Source organism: Manis pentadactyla, chromosome 14 (assembly GCF_030020395.1).
Source record: "Manis pentadactyla isolate mManPen7 chromosome 14, mManPen7.hap1, whole genome shotgun sequence".
Classification (NCBI taxonomy): Eukaryota; Metazoa; Chordata; class Mammalia; order Pholidota; family Manidae; genus Manis; species Manis pentadactyla.
This window is the reverse complement of record NC_080032.1, coordinates 47,964,604-47,987,753: the sequence shown is the minus strand read 5'-3', so window position 1 is coordinate 47,987,753 and position 23,150 is coordinate 47,964,604. Positions and strand designations below refer to the sequence as shown.

The following is a 23,150-nucleotide window of genomic DNA, read 5'->3' as shown; positions in this document are numbered from 1 at the left end:
TTTATGTCAGAAACTGATACTCACTTCCGCTGAGAAGTATTACCATAACTGAGATGTTGTCTCTGGAGCCGGCCACTAAGGCAGCATTTACAAGTTCACGGCTGACGTGTTCAGCTGCACCCTCATAGAAACTCTTAGCACATGACTCTTTTTCTTTTTTAATTGAATCTTTGGCCACGCCATTGGTTGGTCCATCAGTTTCTTTCTGGCTGTAAGGATCACAGTAAGTCATTTCTGGTACAAATGTTTGTGCATTTTTAGGGTTATAAGTGAAATGTTTAAAGTATTTTGAATCAGGCATATTTTCTTTTGTATTTGTAGTTGGCACACATTCTTTAGATTCAGATTTAAACTGAAACAGTATGTGGGTATTACCATCTGATTTACTATTGCGTGGTTCGTTGATTGGAGAAAACAGAGACTTTTTTGATGTTGAAGATTTGTTGTGTATGAGAGAAGAGTACACTTCTTTGTATGCTTGAAACATCGTCATTGCCAGTGCAGTGACTTCCTTTTTATCCAGAACTTCCCAGAGTCCATTAGTAGCCAAGATAAGGAATTGACATAAGTCATCTATAGGGACAGAAATGGTTTGAGGTGCTGGAATAACAAATTTCTTCAGTTCGAGATTTCCATGAAATCCAAGTCCTCGAGTGGTTTTAATTTGCCCTTCTAGGAGCCTGTAAGGTTCATCTGAACTAATTACTGCTCCACCCTGAAGTAGTCTTTGCCTTTCGTTTATGTTTCGCATAGTGTGTTCTTTGGTTAGGCAGAAGCCTTTTCCATTTCTACATAAGACTGCTTGCACATTACCTAGGAGATTATTAGAAAAAATTAATTAGTCTAGAGATCTAGTAACTAATAGTATCAAATTATGCTGCTAACTTTATTATTCTGTGTTTCAGCGCATAAACAGGCTGTTTAAAAATATTTTTAATATATGTAACATGTTATTGGATGACTTACAGCAACTCAGATTTCAAGTTGGGAGGCCAGTTTAGCTCTCATTTTTAAGTAGCTGAGTGTTTAAAATACTGCATTTATTATTAACCAAAACTACAAGTAGTGAAAAATAATAAAGCAATTTTTTAATGAAACAGCTTCTGAATATTTATTTTGTGGAGCCAAGACTTGAACTTTTTTAAAACCAACACATTACATACAGCAGGCATTTTTGAAATGTTTAAAAAAATACCTTTTAAATTAAAAACAAACTTTTAATATTTTTAAGTGGAGTCTGATAATTTTGTAACTAATAAAAGTTAAAACCTGAACATATTTTATGTATGAGCAATGAAAAATGTTGAATGCCACTAGTAATATCAGTCTCATTTAGGTTCCTGTTGTATATGGTTAAAAAGAAATTAAGTCAGCCCTGTTAAGAAAAAGTAATACGTGTAGTGTTAAATGGGTAATAGATAGACAATATTAAACCCTTTGAAAACTAAAATCTTAACAGTTGTAATTTGTTCATGGTTTAGATGAACCTATGATGTGTTTGACATTGACATCTTAAGAAAACCTAAACATAATACCCTAAACAGATGGAGGGATGGTTGTACTACCAAAACTTACTTTGGTTAATAAAAAAAGATTAATAGCACTTTTTTAGTTTGTTAGGAAAAAAGTATTTTTTGCTAGTTTTAATAGTAACAATTATATATTCAAGCATAGGCAATAGTTTTTCTGGATACAGAATCATCATTTGTAAAAGGGTATCTAAATTATTCTGAGATAGAGTTAAAATTTCTGGAATCATGCAAAATGTACATTAGAATATTCTGATTTCAGATATGGTCCTATACAGAATCAGAAGCTGCAGGTGTTTGATTCTAATTCCCTAATATTTTAAGTAAAGGAATTTAGATTTTAGAAGGCTGAAGTCCACACAACTAATAGGACTGGACAGGATGTGTGTAAATTGGTGAAGCATTAATGTTAGGCCTAGGCTGAGACTTTTGGCCTATTTACATAAAGGGAATTGTTAATTTCTAAGCTTTTGGCTGAGGCCAAAGGATGATGATATTTGTGGAAATTTTTGAAAACCTGAGAACTGTATCTATGATTGTCCTAAGAACTACATGACCTCTTTCTGCAGTATGGTTATTAAATTTTCTTTTAACTTGTCTTTTCTGCTGGTCATCCTTCTTACGCTTTGCAGGTAAATCAGTAAAATAAATGACTTCTGCTGAGTCATAAATTAATGCCATAGCAAAAGCAGCTGGAATGATACTGAGCATGCCAACTGGGTAAACTGAATTGTTCTGTTAAGACATATGCTTTGATACGTTTTTAAATTTGAAAATGTCTTTGTGTGTGCACATACATAAATAGTGCAGTCACAGCTCTGAAAACATAGGGGACATACTTTGACTCAGAATAGCCAAATCCACTGACTTCCTAGATGTTTATTTGCATATGGCAAGCCAAAGCCAATTCAGCAAAGGAAAGGCATTGTTTCTCTGCCATGTGATTTGGAAGGAATTTAATGGATTAGGAGTTAACAGTGGAAGGGCAGTACACTTGTATTTTGATTATAGCTGTCTCTGCAGGAGTTAATGAACAGCTTTATGCACCACTTACCTTTTTTTTTTTTTTTAATTGCTGAGCTAAAGAGTATGAAATGCTATTTTGGCTTATTTTATTGTTGTCAACCAACATACTTGGGCTCAGCACAACAAAATTTTCTAGAAGAAGAGACATTAGGCCCTAGTTGTAGTTTTTGCACTGTCGTTGACTTGCTGTCTGACCATAAGTTATTTAATTCCTTGGACAATTAATTCATCCTGATGAAATGTCACTTTCCAAATAACTCATATCCTTACCTGGGTAAGTGTACAGAGACAGTGAAGGGGAGGTACCTGGTGTTTCTCAACTACTCACACATAACCCAGGAAATAGAGGGTAAGTATGACTGGGGTCCAGAAAGAGTCTTGATGGAAAGACAAGGAGAAAAATCATATGCAGAATTAGTTTTATTTCTTGAACCTACGCTTGCATATACTGTCAGCTGCAGATGGAATTGTTGAAAGCAGTTCACTACATTAAGCTTAAGGCTAGAATAGAATAATGAATAAAAAGCCCCAAGTAGGATGGGAAATTGGAGGAGGATTTAAAAATAACACTATGTCCATGAGTATGGAGAACTGAAGGAAGACAGGAGCAAGTCATGACACTTCAAAAGGGAGAAGAGATTGGCTTTAAAGCAAAGTTTCTGTAACTGGAGGAAAAGAATAAGCAGTGAACTGTGTAATGGAAGACCCTTAACACAGGATTTCTAGTGAATCTGAGCTTAAGAATTCAAATTTTTAGGCATAATAGTTAACCAGCTTTCAGTATTTAGAGAGATTGTGCTCCTCAGAAAATGTTATCAGAAAAAAAAAGGAACATGGTTACTGGAAGAGCAACATGTTTAGGGACATTAATAGTGGGGATTAAAACACTGCTGTGAGATGATGCGTAAGCCTTTTTATGATGACATATGTTGTCAGGGAAAACTGCTCTTTATGCAGAGGCAATGATGTAACTCCTCCTGCAATTGCTGGATTATCTCCCAACTTGAGAAAAGGAAGAGCATCCCCATAAACTTCAGAGTGACCTTAGAACCCCAAACAGGGAAGCTTTCTACATCTGAATGGGCAAGATCAAGAATTTTTTTTCAGATACAGCCAACAAGGTCACTGACTGTTGAAGATCACAGGAAAGTTTTAAGAAAGAACTATAACAGAGTAGTTCTGTGTGATGGTAAGGAAACACGTAGGATGCATGACTGCTCTGGGATAAAAAAAAAGATGGCTTGGTTTAGAAGAAAGAGCATGGGGAAGTGGAACGATTAAGGACCCTGAAACACTCGTACTTTAATCCCAACTTTGTATCTGTGTGACTGTCATTAAGCCACTTAATTTCCCTGAGGAAGATTTTTCACCTAAGTAAAATTTTCCACCTGCAATGTTATGTTTTGTCAAGTTTATTGTGAGGATTTAAGAAGGTGATTTAATAGGCAGACACTTGATAAAACGTTATATTCCTTTGTTCCACGAAGGGGTAAACAGGCAAGGAAAAGGAAAGGCTGTCCAAAGAGAAGACGCTACAAATGTTCCACTCTAGACCCATGTTAGAAACTTGTAAGAAAGCCCCTTTGAAGTAGAATTACAGGCTTAAGGGAACAAGTTTGCATCGGATTTGAACTGGTAGAAGAATCAGCAACCTGGGAACTAGTGAATTGAGATAATCCAGTCTGAAGAGAAAAACAGTCTCAGCCACCTGTAGGACACCAGCAAACATACAAACATATACCTGGATGGGAGTCAAAAAGGACAGGAGGGAGAGAAATGTGGAAAAAAGCATTTGAAGATGTAATGGCCAAAAGTTACCCAATCAAAAACATTATACAGTCAGGAAGTTTAGCAAACTCCAAGCAGGATAAAAAGAGGTCAGTACTTAAACACATCAGAATCAAACTCAAAAGCTGAAGACAGTCTTGAAAGTAGCATGAGAAAAGTGGCCCATACAAAGGATGTTGAGTAATAACGTAGTAGCTTGTGTATCATCAGAAACCATAGAGTAGATGGCAGAGGCAACATACTCAAAATGCAAGACTCCTTTTAAAAATGAAGAAACGGAAATTTGGAGATTTCAATTAAAGATGGCAGCGTGAGAGGAGACACAGAGGCTTCCTCCTAAAACTGGATACAATTAGAAAATTTAATTCATGCAACTAATCCTGAGAGAGCAACACGAAAGAGGACGGCATCAGACTACACACACCTGGAGAAAAGAGCAGACCTCACTGAACGGGGTAACATACCAGAGCTGTGGCTCCGCAGGACCCGAGTCCTTCCCCCACCCCAGCTCACTGGCGGGAGGAGGAGAAACGGAGCAGGGAGGGAGTAGAAGGCTTGGGACTGCTGAATACCTAGCTCCTGAGATCTTCCATGGGAACACAAACCTATATTTCATGGTGCTTTCATGAGACTCGCATGACTACCAGGTTGGAAAGTTAATACAGGCAGAGTTCCTGGGGAGACTGGGATTCCAGCTGCTTGTGGAAAGCAGGGATCCATATCCGACCGCTCTGGGACAAATACTTATATCTGTGTGACCAGCCCACTTGCTCAGGCAGTGGGGACAGGCACAGCAGCCGGAAGGCAGGGAACAGCTCCTTCCTCCCCCAAGGCACCAGTACCACTCCCCTACGACCCCCGACATTGCTTCAAGGGGCTGAGCAGCTCCAGAGAATACAGATTCTGGACACTAGAGGGTGCCATATGCAAACATGAAACGCCAAAGAAACCTACAACTCCCGAGACAGATTTAAATGATATGGACCTCGTGACTCTTCCTGAAAGGGAGTTCAAAATAAACATCATCTACATTCTAATGGAGGTACGGAAAGACATCCAAGAACTCAGGAATGAATTCAGGTCCAGATCCAATCATTGAAGAGCACGATGGAGGGTATTAAAAGCAGGTTGGATACTGTGGAGGAGACAGTAAATGAAATGGAAACTAGAGAAGAGGAATACAAAGAAGCTGAGGCACAGAGAGAAAAAAGGATCTCTAAGAATGAAAGAATATTGAGAGAACTGTGTAACCAATCCAAGCAGAAAAATATTCGCATTATAGGGATACCAGAAGAAGAAGAGAGAGAGAGAAAGGGATAGAAAGTGTCTTTGAGGAGGTATAGTTGCTGGAAACTTCCCCAATCTGGGGAAGGCCATAGTCTCTCAGGCCATGGAGATCCACAGATCTCCCAACACAAGGGAGACAACACCAAGACACATAGTAATTAAAATGGGAAAGATCAAGGATAAGGACAGACTGCTAAAAGCAGCCAGAGAGAGAAGTAAGATCACATACAAAGGAAAGCCCATCAGGCTAACATCAGACTTCTCAGCAGAAACCTTACAGGCCAGAAGGGAGTGCCATGATGTATTTAATGCCATGAAGCAGAAGGGCCTGGAACCAAGATTACTTTATCTGGCAAGATTATCATTTAAATTGAAGGAGGGATTAAAACTTTTCACATAAGCAAAAGCTGAGGGAATTTACCTCCCACAAACCATCTCTACAGTCTATTTTGGAGGGACTGCTGTAGATGGAAGTGTTCCTAAGGTTGAATAGCTATCACCAGAGGTAATAACCACAGTAAAGAAAGTAGAACAGCTAATTACAAAGCAAATGCAAAATTAAATTAGCTATCCTCAAAGTCAATCAAGGGTACAGACAAAAAGTATAGAATTTGATACCTAATATATAAAGAATGAAGGAGGAAGAAAAAGTAGAAGAAATAGAAAAGAACCTTTAGATTGTGTTTGTAACTGCACAGACTAAAAGTCAATGGATGGAAAAACGTATTTCAGGCAAACAACAGCAAGAAGAAAGCAGAGGTTGCAGTACTAATATCAGACAAAATAGACTTCAAAACAAAGAAAGTAACAAGAGATAAAGAAGGACACTACATAATGATAAAGGGCTAAGTCCAACAAGAGGATATAACCATTCTAAATATGTATGCACCCAACACAGGAGCCCCAGCATATGTGAAACAAATACTAACAGAACAAAAGGGGGAAATAGACTGCAATGCATTCATTCTAGGAGACATCAACACACCACTCACCCCAAAGGATAGATCCACCAGGCAGAAAATAAGTAAGGACATGGAAACACTGAACAACACAGTAGAGCAGATGGACCTAATAGACATCTATAGAACTCTACATCCAAAAGCAACAGGATATACATTCTTCTCAAGTGCACATAGAACATTCTCCAGAATAGACCACATACTAGCCCACAAAAAGAGCCTCAGCAAAATCCAAAATATGAAATTCTACCAACCAATTTTTCAAACCACAAAGGTATAAAACTAGAAATAAATTCTACAAAGAACACAAAAAGGCTCACAAACACATGGAGGCTTAACAACATGCTCCTAAATAATCAATGGATGAATGAACAAATTAAAATAGAGATCAAGGAATATATAGAAACAAATGACAACAACAACACAAAGCCCCAACTTCTGTGGGATGCAGCGAAAGCAGTCTTAAGAGGAAGAAGGAAGAACAATCCCAAATGAATAGTCTAACATCACAATTATCGAAATTGGAAAAAGAACAACAAATGAGACCTAAAGTCAGCAGAAGGAGGGACATAATAAAGATCAGAGAAGAAATAAACAAAATTGAGAAGAATAAAACAATAGCAAAAATCAATGAAAACAAGAGCTGGTTCTTTGAGAAAATAAACAAAATAGATAAGCCTCTAGCAAAACTTATTAAGAGAAAAAGAGAATCAACACAAATCAACAGAATCACAAATGAGAACGGAAAAATCATGACAGACTCCACAGAAATACAAAGAATTATTAAAGACTACTATGAAAACCTATATGCCAACAAGCTGGAAAACCTAGAAGAAATGGACAACTTCCTAGAAAAATACAACCTTCCAAGACTGACCAAGGAGGAAACACAAAAGTTAAACAAACCAATTACAAGCAAAGAAATTGAAACGGTAATCAAAAAACTACCAAAGAAAACTCCCGGGCCAGACGGATTTACCTCGGAATTTCATCAGACACACAGAGAAGACATAATACCCATTCTCCTTAAAGTTTTCCAAAAAATAGAAGAGGAGGGAATACTCCCAAACTCATTCTATGAAGCCAACATTACCCTAATACCAAACCCAGGCAAAGACCCCACCACAAAAGAAAATTACCGACCAATATCCCTGATGAATGTAGATGTAAAAATACTTAATAAAATATTAGCAAACCAAATTCAAAAGTATATCAAAAGGATCATACACCATGACCAAGTGGGATTCATCCCAGGGATGCAAGCATGGTACAACATTTGAAAATCCATCAACATCATCCACCACATCAACAAAAAGAAAGACAAAAGCCACATGATCATCTCCATAGATGCTAAAAAAGCATTTGACAAAATTCAACATCCATTCATAATAAAAACTCTCAGCAAAATGGGAATAGAGGGCAAGTAGTACCTCAACATAATAAAGGCCATATATGATAAACCCACAGGCAACATTATACTGAACAGCAAGAAGCTGAAAGCTTTTCCTATGAGATCGGGAACTAGACAGGGATGCCCACTCTCCCCACTGCTATATAACATAGTACTGTAGGTCCTAGCCACGGCAATCAGACAAAACAAAGAAATACAAGGAATCCAGATTGGTAAAGAAGAAGTTAAACTGTCACTATTTGCAGATGACATGATACTGTACATAAAAAACCCTAAAGACTCCACCCCAAAACTACTAGAACTGATATCGGAATACAGCAAAGTTGCAGGATACAAAATTAACACACAGAAATCTGTAGCTTTCCTATACACTAACAATGAACCAATAGAAAGGAAATCAGGAAAACAATTCCATTCACAATTGCATCAAAAAGAATAAAATACCTAGGAATAAATCTAACCAAAGAAGTGAAAGACCTATACCCTGAAAACTACAAGTCACTCTTAAGAGAAATTAAAGGGGACACTAACAAATGGAAACTCATCCCATGCTCATGGCAAGGAAGAATTAATATCGTCAAAATGGCCATCCTGCCCAAAGCAATATACAAATTTGATGCAATCCCTATCAAATTACCAGCAACATTCTTCAACGAACTGGAACAAATAATTCAAAAATTCATATGGAAACACCAAAGACCGCAAATAGCCAAAGCAATCCTGAGAAAGAAGAGTAAAGTAGGGGGGATCTCACTCCCCAACTTCAAGCTCTACTATAAAGCCATAGTAATCAAGACAATTTGGAACTGGCACAAGAACAGAGCCACAGACCAATGGAACAGACTAGAGACTCCAGACATTAACCCAAACATATATCGTTAATTAATATTTGATAAAGTAGCCATGGACATACAATAGCGAAATGACAGTCTCTTCAACAGATGGTGCTGGCAAAACTGGACAGCTACATGTAGGATAATGAAACTGGACCATTGTCTAACCCCATATACAAAAGTAAATTCAAAATGGATCAAAGACCTGAATGTAAGTCATGAAACCATTAAACTCTTGGAAAAAAACATAGGCAAAAATCTCTTAGACATAAACATGAGTGACCTCTTCTTGAACATATATCCCCAGGCAAGGAAAACAACAGCAAAAATGAACAAGTGGGACTGTATTAAGCTGAAAAGCTTCTGTACAGCAAAAGACACCATCAATAGAACAAAAAGGAACCCTACAGTATGGGAGAATATATTTGTAAATGACAGATCCGATAAAGGCTTGACGTCCAAAATATATAAAGAGCTCACATGCCTCAACAAACAAAAAACATATAATCCAATTAAAAAATGGGCAGAGGAACTGAACAGTTCTCCAAAAAAGAAATACAGATGGCCAACAGACACATGAAAAGATGCTCCACATCGCTAATTATCAGAGAAATGCAAATTAAAACTACAATGAGGTATCACCTCACACCAGTAAGGATGGCTGCCATCCAAAAGACAAACAACAACAAATGTTGGCGAGGCTGTGGAGAAAGGGGAACCCTCCTACACTGCTGGTGGGAATGTAAGTTAGTTCAACCATTGTGGAAAGCAGTATGGAGGTTCATCAAAATGCTCAAAACACACTTACCATTTGACCCAGGAATTCCACTCCTAGGAATTTACCCTAAGAACGCAGCAATCAAGTTTGAGAAAGACAGATGCACCCCTATGTTTATCGCAGCACTATTTACAATATCCAAGAATTGGAAGCAACCTAAATGTCCATCGGTAGATGAATGGATAAAGAAGATGTGGTACATATACACAATGTAATACTACTCAGCCATAAGAAAAGAGCAAATCCTACCATTTGCAGCAACATGGATGGAGCTGGAGTGTATTATGCTCAGTGAAATAAGCCAAGTGGAGAAAGAAATACCAAATGATTTCACTCATCTGTGGAATATAAGAACAAAGGAAAAACTGAAGGAACAAAACAGCAGCAGAATCACAGAACCCAAGAATGGACTAACAGATACCAAAGGGAAAGGGACTGGGGAGGATGGGTGGGTAGGGAGGGATAAGGGTGGGGGGGAGAAGAAGGAAGTATTAAGATTAGCATGCATGGGGGGTGGGAGAAAGGGGAGGGCTGTACAACACAGAGAAGACAAGTAGTGATTCTACAACATTTAGCTATGCTGATGGACAGTGACTGTAAAGAGGTTTATAGGGGTACCTGGTATAGGGAAGAGCCTAGTAAACATAATATTCTTCATGTAAGTGTAGATTAATGATAAAAAAAGAAAAAGAAAGAAAAGGGGGATTACTCCCTGATAGGATAAAACTAACTGTAAATCAACGATTAATGCATGATTTAAATATCCTTAATTTTGATCACTTAAAGGGTGTCAGATGATTGGCTGTGGAGGTACATTTTTCTGATAATATTCCTTTCTCTTAAAAAAAAAAAAGCAGTTCCTGTGTGGTGACCTCCAATGAGTTCTACACAATGGTATAAAGGGCAGATCAAAGTGTGGGCCAAGGATCTGTTTGTGTTTATACAGAGGATCAAAGCCTAATTTGGCTACCCAGAAAATGAACTAAGATACGATATGAAGAAGAACTTCCAACATCAGCACTCTCTGGAAGAGTCATACCAGAAGATGATCATCCAGAAACCTCAACAAAGATCCAGGCGATGCTGCAGTTGTAGCTGCATTCATCCCACCGGTCCCTGGACTTGCCATTGGAATGAAGAAGGAGATATCTAAGCTGGTCTGTGCATACAGTAAAACAACAAATTTGACTGGATCTACACTGTTGGAACTCAACCAAGAATTAGGAGAAGTGCAAGTTCTAGCGCTCCAAAATCTTACGACTACAGACTATCTACTGTTAAAAGAACATATGGGATGTGAACAGTTCCCAGGAATGGGTTGTTTTAATTTGTCTGATTTCTCTCAGACTGTTCAAGTTCAGTTGGACAATATCCACCATATCATAGATAAGTTTTCACAAATGCCTAGGGTGCCTAACTGGTTTTCTTGGTTTCACTGGAGATGGCTGGTAATTATAGGTCTGCTTTGGTTATGTAACTGTATTCCTATTATGTTAATGTGTGTACGCAATTTAATTAGTAGTTTACAACCTATACATGCTTAAGTTACTCTACAAGAAGATATGTCAAAGAAATAATCAATCTTCCCATGTTTTCTTCTGTCTGCTACTCCTATAGCTTTTCTTGTTCCTTCCTAATTACACCCCTTAAATAGAATTCGTGCCTCAAATCGAATTTACCGAGTATCATAATTCTTCCAAGTGATAAAGCTACCTCAAGACAAATACTGGGCATAAAAGCCACAGGGCATAATTCTGCAAAGATGTAAAAAGCTAACCTTTTCAAACAATAAGGCTTCCCTCTCACTTACCAACTTCACATTTCCCTGTATGGCCCCGGAAGATGACTGGTTAGCCAGAGACGGGTAAGATTCCTCAAGGGAGGAACAACCTAAGACAGGCACAGTCACAGGGGGGCCATCAGGTGAGAAATTGGGGATCAACAGAGGTGAGGCTTAGAACCTCACCCCCCCTGTTTTGAGAGAAATCTTCTGCATCTGTGGATGTTTCATTGCCCTTGTCTAGCTTGGATTAACACATAGTCTACAGGCACACACCTGATCATCTACATTTGCTCTCTTACAGCACTAAACTATGTTTTCTACCTTTATCTTGCATCTACCTACCACTTCAGCATTTTATTATAAATAATAATAATAATAATAATAAGGGAGAAATGTGGGATTCATTTATAAATCAAGTATAAAAATCAAACGAATATTCATATTTGACCTGATTGTTTATAGTTCATAATGCGTGATCAAAACCAAAAGTTTCTGTGATGACTGCCCTTGTACTGTTCACCATGTAAGAACTTATTCACTATGTAAGAATTTGTTCACCACATAAGAACTTGTTCGTTATGCTTCAGAAGATTGGAGACTGATGAGAATTAGACTTGGGGTGGATTAATGATTGTGCATTGAGTCCCCTATACAGAATTTTATTGTTGTTAACAACCATTTGATCAATAAATATGAGAGATGCCCTCTCAAAGAAAAAAAAAAAGAAATACAAGGAATCCAGATTGGTAAAGAATAAGTCAAACTGTCAATATTTGCAGATGACATGATATTGTACATACAAAACCCTAAAGACTCCACTCCAAAACTACTAGAACTGATATCAGAATACAGCAACATTGCAGGATACAAAATTAACACACAGAAATCTGTAGCTTTCCTATACACTAACAATGAACTAATAGAGAAATCAGGAAAACAATTCCATTCACAATTGTATCAAAAAGAATAAAATACTTAGGAATAAACCTTACCAAGGAAGTGAAAGATGTATACCCTGAAAACGATAGAACACTCTTAAGAGAAATTGAAGAGGATACTAACAAATGGAAACTCATCCCATACTCTTGGCTAGGAAGAATTAATATCATCAAAATGGCCATCCTGCCCAAAGCAATATACAGATTTGATGCAATCCCTATCAAATTAACAACAACATTCTTCACCGAACTAGAACAAATAGTTCGAAAATTCATATGGAAACATCAAAGACCCCGAATAGCCAACGCAATCCTGAGAAGGAAGAATAAAGTTGGGGGGATCTTGCTCCCCAACTTCAAGCTCTACTACAAAGCCACAGTAATCAAGACAGTTTGGTACTGGCACGAGAACAGAGCCACAGACCAGTGGTACAGAATAGAGAGCCCAGATATTAACCCAAACGTTTATGGTCAATTAATATATGATAAAGGAGCCATGGACATACAATGGGGAAATGATAGTCTCTTCAACAGATGGTGCTGGCAAAACTGGACAGCTACATGTAAGAGAATGAAACTGGATCACTGTCTAACCCCATACACAAAAGTAAATTCAAAATGGATCAAAGACCTGAATGTAAGTCATGAAACCATAAAACTCTTAGAAAAAAACATAGGCAAAAATCTCTTGGACATAAACATGAGTGACTTCTTTATGAACATATCTCCCCGGGGAAGGGAAACAAAAGCAAAAATGAACAAGTGGTACTATATCAAGCTGAAAAGCTTCTGTACAGCAAAAGACACCATCAATAGAACAAAAGTTACCCTACAGTATGGGAGAATATATTCATAAATGACAGATCGATTAAGGGTTGACATCCAAAATATATAAAGAGCTCATGTACCTCAACAAACAAAAAGCAAATAATCCAATTAAAAAATGGGCAGAGGAGCTGAACAGACAGTTCTCCAAAGAAGAAATTCAGATGGCCAACAGACACATGAAAAGATGCTCCACATTGCTTGTCAACAGAGAAATGCAAATTAAAACCACAATGACATATCACCTCACACCAGTAAGGATCACCACCATCCAAAAGACAAACAACAACAAGTGTTGGCGAGGTTGTGGAGAAAGGGGAACCCTCCAACACTGCTGGTGGGAATGCATATTAGTTCAATCATTATGGAAAGCAGTGTGGAGGTTCCTCAAAATGCTCAAAATAGAAATACCATTTGACCCAGGAATTCCACTTCTAGGAATTTACCATAAGAATGTAGCACTCCAGTTTGAAAAAGACTGGTGCACCCCTATGTTTATCACAGCACTATTTACAATAGCCAAGGAATGGAAGCAACCTAAATGTCCATCAGTAGAGGTAGTACATATACACAATGGAATATTACTCAGCCATAAGAAAATAACAGATCCTACCATTTGCAACAACATGGATGGAGCTAGAGGGTATTATGCTCAGTGAAATAAGCCAGGCGGAGAAAGACAAGTACCAAATGATTTCACTCATATGTGGAGTATAAGAACAAAGAAAAACTGAAGGAACAAAACAGCAGAAGAATCACAGAACCCTAGAATGGACTAATGGTTACCAAAGGGAAAGGGACTGGGGATGATGGGTGGGAAGGGAGGGATAAGGGCAGGGAAAAAGAAAGGGGGCCTTACGATTAGCATGTATAATGTGGGGTGGGGCATAGGGAGGGCTGTGCAACACAGAGAAGACAAGCAGTGAGTCTACAGCATCTTACTATGCTGATGGACAGTGACTGTAATGGGGTTTGTGGGAGGGGGGGCTTGGTGAAGAGGGAGTCTAGTAACCATAATGTTCTTCATGTAATTATAGATTAATGATAATAAAATGAATTTAAAAAAGAAAAAAATGAAGAAACTAAGACATCCCCAGATAAACAGAATTCATCAATAGCAAACTTACCATACAAGAAATACTGAAGGGAGTCTCTCAGACTAAAATTTTAAACATAGACTGTCAAATCCACACAAAGTTAACTATGTAAGCAAATGTAAAACAGAAAAATTTTATTTTTATTTTTAACGCTTTTCTAATCTGATTTAGAAGAAAGATGCATAAAATAATTATGAAACTCTTTGCTTGTAACATAAAGATGTAATTCTATTAATATAAAATACAGAGAAAGAAGGTGGAAATAGAGCTGTATTGGAGCAAAGATGTACATGTATGTTGAAACTAAGCTGGCACAAATCCAAGCAAAATTATTTTTAAGTTATGATGTTATTGTAATCCTCAGGACACCCACTATAAAAGTTTTATATAGTAAGAGAAACACAGGAATTAAAGTGGGATATCAGAAAATATCTAACACAATAGAAAGAAGTAACGGAGGAATAAACAAAAGAGAGAAGACAAAGCAAACAGCAAAATGTCTTGACATGAATCCTACCCTATAAGTAGTTACAGTAAACATAAGTGACTTAAATATTGAATAAAAGGGCATAGATTGACAGAATGGAAAAAGAAACATGGTAGCAGACTAAGTAAGGGCCCCAGAGATAACAGGAACTAATCCCTGGAGCCTCTGAATGAATATTACCTTATGGCAATGATTGCAGATGTGAGGAATGATCCTGAGATGCTTAACTGGATTGTCTAGGTGGGCTCTAAATGTGATCACAGAGGTGAGATTGGCTACAGGCACAGGAAGAAAAGGAAGTGTGCTTAATAAGGCACATTTGAAATTGAAGTGATGGGGCTACAATCCAAGAAATCCTGGGAATCAAAAACTAGAAGCAAGTAACATTCTTTCCAAGATTTGTAATGACTCCTCGATTTCAGCCCAGTTATGCCAATTGAGAACTTCTTGAACTGTGAGAGAATAAATTTGAGTTGTTTAAGCCACCAAGTAAAAGGTAAATTTTTAACAGCAGCTATAGGAAACTAGGACAAACAAGATCCAACTATATGCTAAGGAGGAACACTGTTGATTCAAAGACAAGTAAATGGAAAGTAAAAGGATAGAGAAGGCAAACAGTAAGGAAAAGAGAGCCAGAAAGGCTATATTAATACTAAATTTTACTACAGAAACTGATACTACAGATGAAACTAACAGAGAGTCTATCCAGCTGGAAGATGTAACTATAAATCTTAGGTATGTACATCTAAGAAAAAAGTCTCAAAGTGCAGGAAGTGAAAACTAACTTGAAGATAGACAATTCAGCAATCACAGTTGCAGACATCAAAGCCTTATTTTCAATAATGGATAGAACAGCTGGGCAGAAGGTGAATAAGGAAATAGAAAGTTTGAACACTATAAAACAACTAGACCTAACAAACACTTGAAGAATATTCCACCTAAAAAACAGCATAATACACTTCCTTCTTGACTACACATGAAACATTGTTCAGAGGAGACCATATATCAGGCCGTCAAATAAGCCTTAATACGTTTAAAAGAATTGAAATCATACAAAGCATGTTCATTGACCAAAATGAAATTACAAATCAGTAACAAGGATATTGGGAGATTCACAAATATGTGCAAACTAAACATACTCATAACCAGTGGGTCAGAGAAGAGGTCAAAAGGGAAGTCAAAATGCACTGAAATAAGTGAAAAAAAGCAACATCCATGAGCTTTAAAAAGCTGTAAGTGAAGCAGTGCTCACAGGGAAAAGAATAGCTGTACCTACCTTTTAAAAAAGAGAAAAGATTGCAAATGAATAATCTAACTTTTCACCTTAAAACAGTAGAAAAAGAACAAGCAGAAAATCAAAAGCCAGCAGAAGAAAGGAGAAATAATAAGGATTAGAGTGGAAATAGATTAAACAAACACCAAAAAAAAGAGTAAATTACCAAAAAGTTGGTTCTTTGAAAAGATCAACAACACTGACACACCTTTAGGCCACAAGTAAAAGAGAAGCCTCAAATTACTAAAATGAGGAATGAAATATGGAATATTACTACCAACCTTACAAAAATAAAAAAGTATAATACTATGAATGATTGTATACCAACAAATTAGATAACCTAGATGAAATGGGGAAAATTCCAAAAAAGGAAAAACTACTGAAACTGACTCATGAAGAAATAGAAAATCTGAATAGCCTTACAGGTGAAGAGGTTGATTTAGTAATCAACTAACCACAAAAAGATTTACATGTGAATCCTGGCTAACATGTAAGGAAGAATTAATATCAATTCTCTGCATATTCTTCCAAAACCTAAAAGAGGAAGTAACATTTCCGAACTCGTTTTATGAGGCCAGTATTTTCTTGCTATCAAAACCAGACCAAAGTTTCACCAGAAAGGAAAACCAAAGACTAAAGTCACCTATGAATAAAAATGCAAAATCCTCATCAAATCCTAACAAAACAACTCCAGCAAATATAAAAAGACTCTACGCCATGACCAGGTGGGGTTTATTTCAGGCAGGTAAGTTTTGCTTAGTATATGGATTTCAGTCAGCATAATACAATATACTAATAGAAGAAATGGAAAAATTCATGGGCACTTCAGCAGATGTAGAAAGCATATTTGAGAAAAGCCAACATCCTTTCTTGATAAAAACACTAGAAATAGAAAGGAACTTCCTCAATATACAAAAAAAAAAGCTAACATGCTTAACGACACACAACACACAAAACAACAGAAAACACACAACATACACACCAACACATCATTTATAATAATAAGGACTGGATGCTTTCGTAAGGTCAGGAACAAGAAAAGGATGTTGAGTCTCAACACTTCCACTTAAGGTTATACTGAAAATTTTAGCCAAAGATCAGAAGCATCCAATTTGGGCAGAATTAAAACAATTTCTATTTGTGGATGTCATGATCTTTTTACACAGAAAATCCTAGAGAATCTTCCCCAAACAAACAAAAACTAGTAGAATAAACAAGATCAGTATACAAAAATCAGTTGTATTTCTGCACAATAGTGTTAAACTGAAAATGAAATCAAGAAAACAATTGCATTTAAAATAACATCAAAAAGAATAAAATGCTTATGGATAAATTTAACAAATTAAGAGCTGTTAACTGAAAACTACAAATCATTGAAAGAAAGAAAATCTTCATGGAAATACATCCATTTAATCAGAAGAATTAATACTGTTAAATGTCAATACTCCCCAAACTGATCTACAGAGTCAACACAATCTCTATCAAAATATCAGCTAGATCTTTTTGAGAAATTGACAAACTGATACTAAAATTCATATGGAAAAGCAAGAGGCTCAGAATAGGCAAAGCAACCTTGAAAAGAAAAAAAGAAGCTCCTACTTAACAATTTCAACCTACTACAAAACTTAAGCAGTCAAGACAATAGAGACATAAATCAGTGGAACAGAATTGAGACCTTTGCTTTAAACCTTTACATTTGTCAATTGATTTTCAAGAACAACAGGACAATACAATGGGAAAATAATAATCTTTAGCAATTGTTACAGGACAGCTGTATATCCACATAGAAAAGAATGAAGTTGGTACCCCTACCCCAGCACAGAAAATTAACTCAGAATGGGTCATAGACCTGAATATAGGTGATGAAACTATAAACCTCCTAGAAGAAAATACTGGTGTAAATTTTTGTGACTTTGGATTAGGCAGTCGTCTCTTAGATTTCACACCAAAAGTACAAGCAGCAACAGCAAAAGTGTTAAATTGGATTTCATCAAAATTAAAATATTTTTGTTTTAAAAGACATCCAGAAAAGACAACCCATGGAATTAAAATATTATACTGGCATACATCAGAAATACTGTCAGTTCAGTTCTGGACTACTGCAATAAAGCAAGTCAAATGAAGGTTTTGGTTTTCTGGGCATATAAAAGTTAATGTTTACCCTGTACTGAAGTCTAGTAAGTGTGCAATAGCATTATGTATTCAAAAGCAATGTACATAAATTTAGTTTTAAAATACTTTTTTATTAAGAAGTATTAACCATCATCTGAGTTTTCAGCAAGTCATAATCACTGAAAACAAATCATAACAGATAAAATAATGAAAACTATTGAAATATTATGAGAATTACCAAAACATAACAGAATGAAAGTGAGCAAATGCTGTTGGAAAAATGGCACCAGCAGACTTGCCCAATGCAGAATTGCCACAAACCTTCAGTTTGTAAATGGTGCCAATGGACTTGCCCAATACAGTGTTACCACAAACCTTCAGTTTGTAAAAAATGAGTTATCTGTGAAGTGCAGTAAAGTGCACAATAAAAAAAGATATACCTGTACTTCCTAATCATATATCTGATAAGGAACTTGTATTCAGAATATAAAAAGAAACTTACAACTCAACAATAGGCAGCCCAATTTAAAAATGGACTAATTTAAATAGATATTTCTCCAAGGAGATATTCAAATGACTCATAAGCACATGAAGAGGTATTCGACATCATTAATCATGAAAAAAATGCAAATCAAAATCACAGTGAGATACCACTTCATACCAAGATGGCAAGAATAAAAAAGTGACAGTGGTGAGAGAATGTGGAAAAATTAGAGACCTCATACATAACTTGTAGGATAGTGAAATGGTGCAGCCACTATGGAAAACAATTTGGCAGTTCCACATAGAGGTAGGTATCTTATGACCTAGCAATTCCACTCCTGGATATATAACCAAAGAAGTGAAAACATGTCTGTACAAAATTTGTGCACAATAAGGTGGGTGTGGGGGGGCTTGATAATATAGGTGAAAAAAAAAGCTGTGCACGATGTTCATGCCAACATTATTCATAATAGCCCAAAATTGGAAGCCACTCAAATGTCTATCAACTAATAAATGGATAAGCAAATGTGGTGCATCTATACCATGAAATGTTATTCAGGATTAAGAAGGAAGGAAAGGATTGATGCATGTTATGACATAGATGAGCCTCAAAACGCTATGCGTAGTGAAAGAAACCAGTCACAAAAGGACACATTGTATGATTCCATTTATATGGAATGTCCAGAATAGGGAAGTGTATAGAGACAAAATATAGATTAGTGATGGTCCTGCAGAAATGGGAGCTTGGGGAACTAATTGCTAAAGGGTATTCTTCTGAGATGACAAAAATGTTCTAAGATTGGCCATGATGCTGGTTGCACATAACCAGGAATATCCTAAAAACTATTGAGCTGTACACTTTGAATGGGTAAATTGTGTGCTTAAAGAATTATATCCCAATAGGCTATTAAAAATAACAGCACTGGGCAAAGTGATTGAAAGGATCAAATAAGGATCAATTACATTTATAAGGAACTACTGTGGTTAATTAGAAATGTGAAATTTGTGGTTTCTTTGATGTTAGGGGAAAAGTGTAACTATCCTGTATAATTTACATTTGTTGGTGTTTTAATTCTATGAGGATTCATTGAAGTAAGATAAGAGAGCACCAAGAGAAATTACAAAATGCAATGTAGACCGGCAATGCTAAGAACAAAAAAATCAAGAATGTCAGTTTGGAAATATCTTTGCGCATGCATAGATTCAACATTTATTCAGTGACTTCATCATTATACTCATTCCTCATAAAGTGAGGTGTTTTTGTTTTTTTAATTCCAGAGTTGTGATGACATGGGTATTTCACCAATTTCAAACAGGAAAAATTATTTCTCTTGCTGTAATTATAAGTCTTGTTTTATAAAATACAAAATATTCTCTTGATAAATAGAGTGAGAAATTTTTGTAACCCACTTAAATCACTTTCTTTTAAGAGAACTTTTGTATCATAAATCATTACCTCCCTTTCACAAGCTGCATTTTTTTCCCCTACATACTCGTATCTATTAAAATGAAGGATGCCTAAATGAAACAGTTAACACAATTATCTAAACCTGCAAATTAGATCAGATGTTTGACCTGGAGATCAGAACTAGCCAGACAGCAGTGGGCCTGGAAGTAGTGAATCATAGTAAACTAGACATTTAATTATAGTGTCTACTTACTGAATATCTCATAATTTCTCCTTTAGTTTAACAAGAATCCAGACATCTAATAATATTTTCTAATAGAGGTCCCAAGTCCAAGGATGTGGGTCAGTTCCCAGATAGGTCCGAAACCTGAAAACTCTCTGTGCATGCAGCAGGCCCTTCTCTGCAGCCCTCTGTAGCCCCTGCATACAGCCTGAGAAATGACAAGGCTCCACACGAACTGGCATCGCCCTTGGCTTCTCGATACTGCTTAATCTAGAGTTCTCATTTTGGGCTCAGAACCAGAGCCAGATCAGAAACAGGCTGACTTCAGGATCCTTGGCCACCATAAGGGTCTTTGTGATTCTCTGGCCCTTATTCGGAGCCATCTCTGCCACGAAGTCCCACTTCCTGAGGTCCAGGCCTCCTCGCCCACTGGTTGGTAGCATGCTACAGCGGGCTTGGTTTCTGGCTCCAATCCCTAGTACCTCTAAGACTTGACCAAATTACCTCAGCTCTCCAAGCTTCTATTTTCTCATCTGGAAAATTGGGTTAACATTTAGATAGAGGAAGGTAGGGGGACAGTGTTCAAAACCAGTAAATAAGCCATAGAGATCTAAAGCACAGTGTAGGAATAAAGAGAACAGTATTGAATTACAATCATCACACTTGCTAAGTGACTAGAATTTAATTATTCCAACCACTAAAAAGAAATGATAATTATGTAAGGTGATACAGATGCTAATTACCACTACAATGGCAATCATTACAATATGCAAATGTGTCCATTTATTGTACACCTTAAATTTGACAATGTTGTATGTCAAATTTTAAAAAAAAAATAATACTTAAATACCTTCAAATACTGGGTTTCTTGTAAGACTAAGTGAGAAATTACTCTGTATTCCATATTCAGTAAGTGGAAACTCTCTTTAATAATTCTGTCCATGGAAGGGCTTGTGGAACCCTAGTTAAGTATCTCATGAAACTCAGGTTAACTTTGCTAAAACTGTTTTACCTCTGGGATTTCCATTTTGACAAGTTCCTAAGCTAGAACTTAAGTACTGAAGGTCAAAAGAACTGCTTCCTGAAATAAAATTAAAAGGATACAGCCAAATTTTTGGAGAAGAGAAATATATGGCTGTAAAGCTAAAGCATGAATTATTCTTTTCTCTAAGATGAATTTGATGTTGCTTGGCCAGTAAGTGCAAGAGTGACCTATTGCCAATGTCAGAATACTCACCAGTTTGAATAACAAAACTAACAATACCTCAAAGAACTTTCCATTCTCCTGAAAAAGGAAAATGTGGGTAATGTTTTTTGTGTATTGAGCTGTACACACATGTAATATATTTGCTTTCCCTTTATCAATAATGGTATTGCAACCCCACTTAGGAAATTTAATGTTTTGATCACATTATTTAATGTATGTGTCTCCTTGAAAAATAACTACAATTTTTGTGTGTATCTACAATTTGCATTTAAACTGTGGCATTGATCATTCCTTAAATGGGTTAGTGAAATTTCTGAGCATTAATAAGTCACTAAATATTGTCTAACTAATTCTGGAAGCATGAGAGGTTTTGCTGCCAGGAATAAGAAAAGGTGTGATGTAGTGTCATTCAGTAAACATACCAGTGTTTGCAATGTGTAGTATTCCAGAAATTATCTGGCAAGGGAACCTCTCTGCCAAGCAATTACGGTCATTGATTCTTCTCCAGTTCTTAGCAAAGGGACTTTTGATGCTGCCTTCCAGTAGGCAAGTAACTGCGGAACAGCCACTCCATCGGACCCTGGATGCTTCCTTCCTTCCAAGACGTAGAAGCCTATCCATTCTCCAGAATGCTTTTGCAAAGGCTTTGTGTATATCCTCATACTCACACTTCAATTCTTCTGTCCTTTTGTTTATGGAGGAAAAGAGGTCTTCTGTAGCTATGTAGTCTTCCCTAAACACTGTGTGGAAGGAATTGATTACTTTCTGCTCTTCAGGGGTCATCTGGTAGGAAGGATCAAATCTGGAAAGCTGATGCAGAAGTAAGACTGGGAGCTCTGTTGACGTCAAGGTGGCTGCTGAGGCACCATGATGTCCATCAAACAAACCCAAAAAACACACATTGGGTTTTTTGCCAAAATTATTCACTACAGTGAATTTATCATTCATGGCAGTTCTCCATGTAGAATTCCTGTCTTCACAAATGGCTATTCCTTTAATTAAGAGGTGGCAGGTTTTTTGAGAATATAGGGTATTCCTGTGAATGTTATCAATGGTCATATCATATGCAGGCATTTGTTTCTTCCAAAGTAGCTCAAAAGCATTATTAACACTCTGTAGGGTTTTTTCAGTGAATGTAGAAGATGACAATAGTTTAGTAATTATAAGCTGTCTCTGCATAGTGATCACTGAAGGCCCTGATTTCTTTTCATCCATCCACTGAAAACCCAGTGTGGCCAGAGCTGCATGTTGCTTTTTATGGAAGAAACTTCCAGGTACATGAATTTCATGGTTGCATAGGGAACAGGGAAATGTGACTGTTTGATCAGCGTTCTGCTCATCATGGTCTTCCAAGTCTCTTGATGATCTCTTTCTTCTAAGATCCTTGCTTTTCACTGTAAGTGGGAGTTCCTCATTTGAATCAAACGTTGATTTTCTCATATTTCATTCTCTTGATTCCAAAAACATTCTGCAAACAGGATGAAAGATACTTATATGCTGGGAATGATGCAATGAAAACTTCTTCAAGCAAGCCCTTATCTTTGCAATTTGTTTTGGCTCCTCGGATTTCATATAGGCCTAGAATTGAGTATTCTGATGCATCTTTACATGATTCCCCAAAAAACACATAGCAAGTATTCAGCAAACTGGTGATTGACCCCTGGCATGTCTGGATGAAATTAGACAAAAGCTCCACTAATTCA

The 23,150-nt window shown here is 36.8% G+C and overlaps 1 protein-coding gene across 1 annotated transcript; it reads right to left on the bottom strand.

The window, feature by feature from the left end:
• Nucleotide 1: 1 nt before the first annotated feature.
• On the bottom strand, nucleotides 2–23,150 carry PP2D1 (protein phosphatase 2C like domain containing 1). The gene is given in 2 exon segments (XM_036898213.2): nucleotides 2–813; nucleotides 21,870–23,150. Coding segments are annotated over 2 exon segments (1,962 nt in total). The 5' UTR covers nucleotides 23,020–23,150.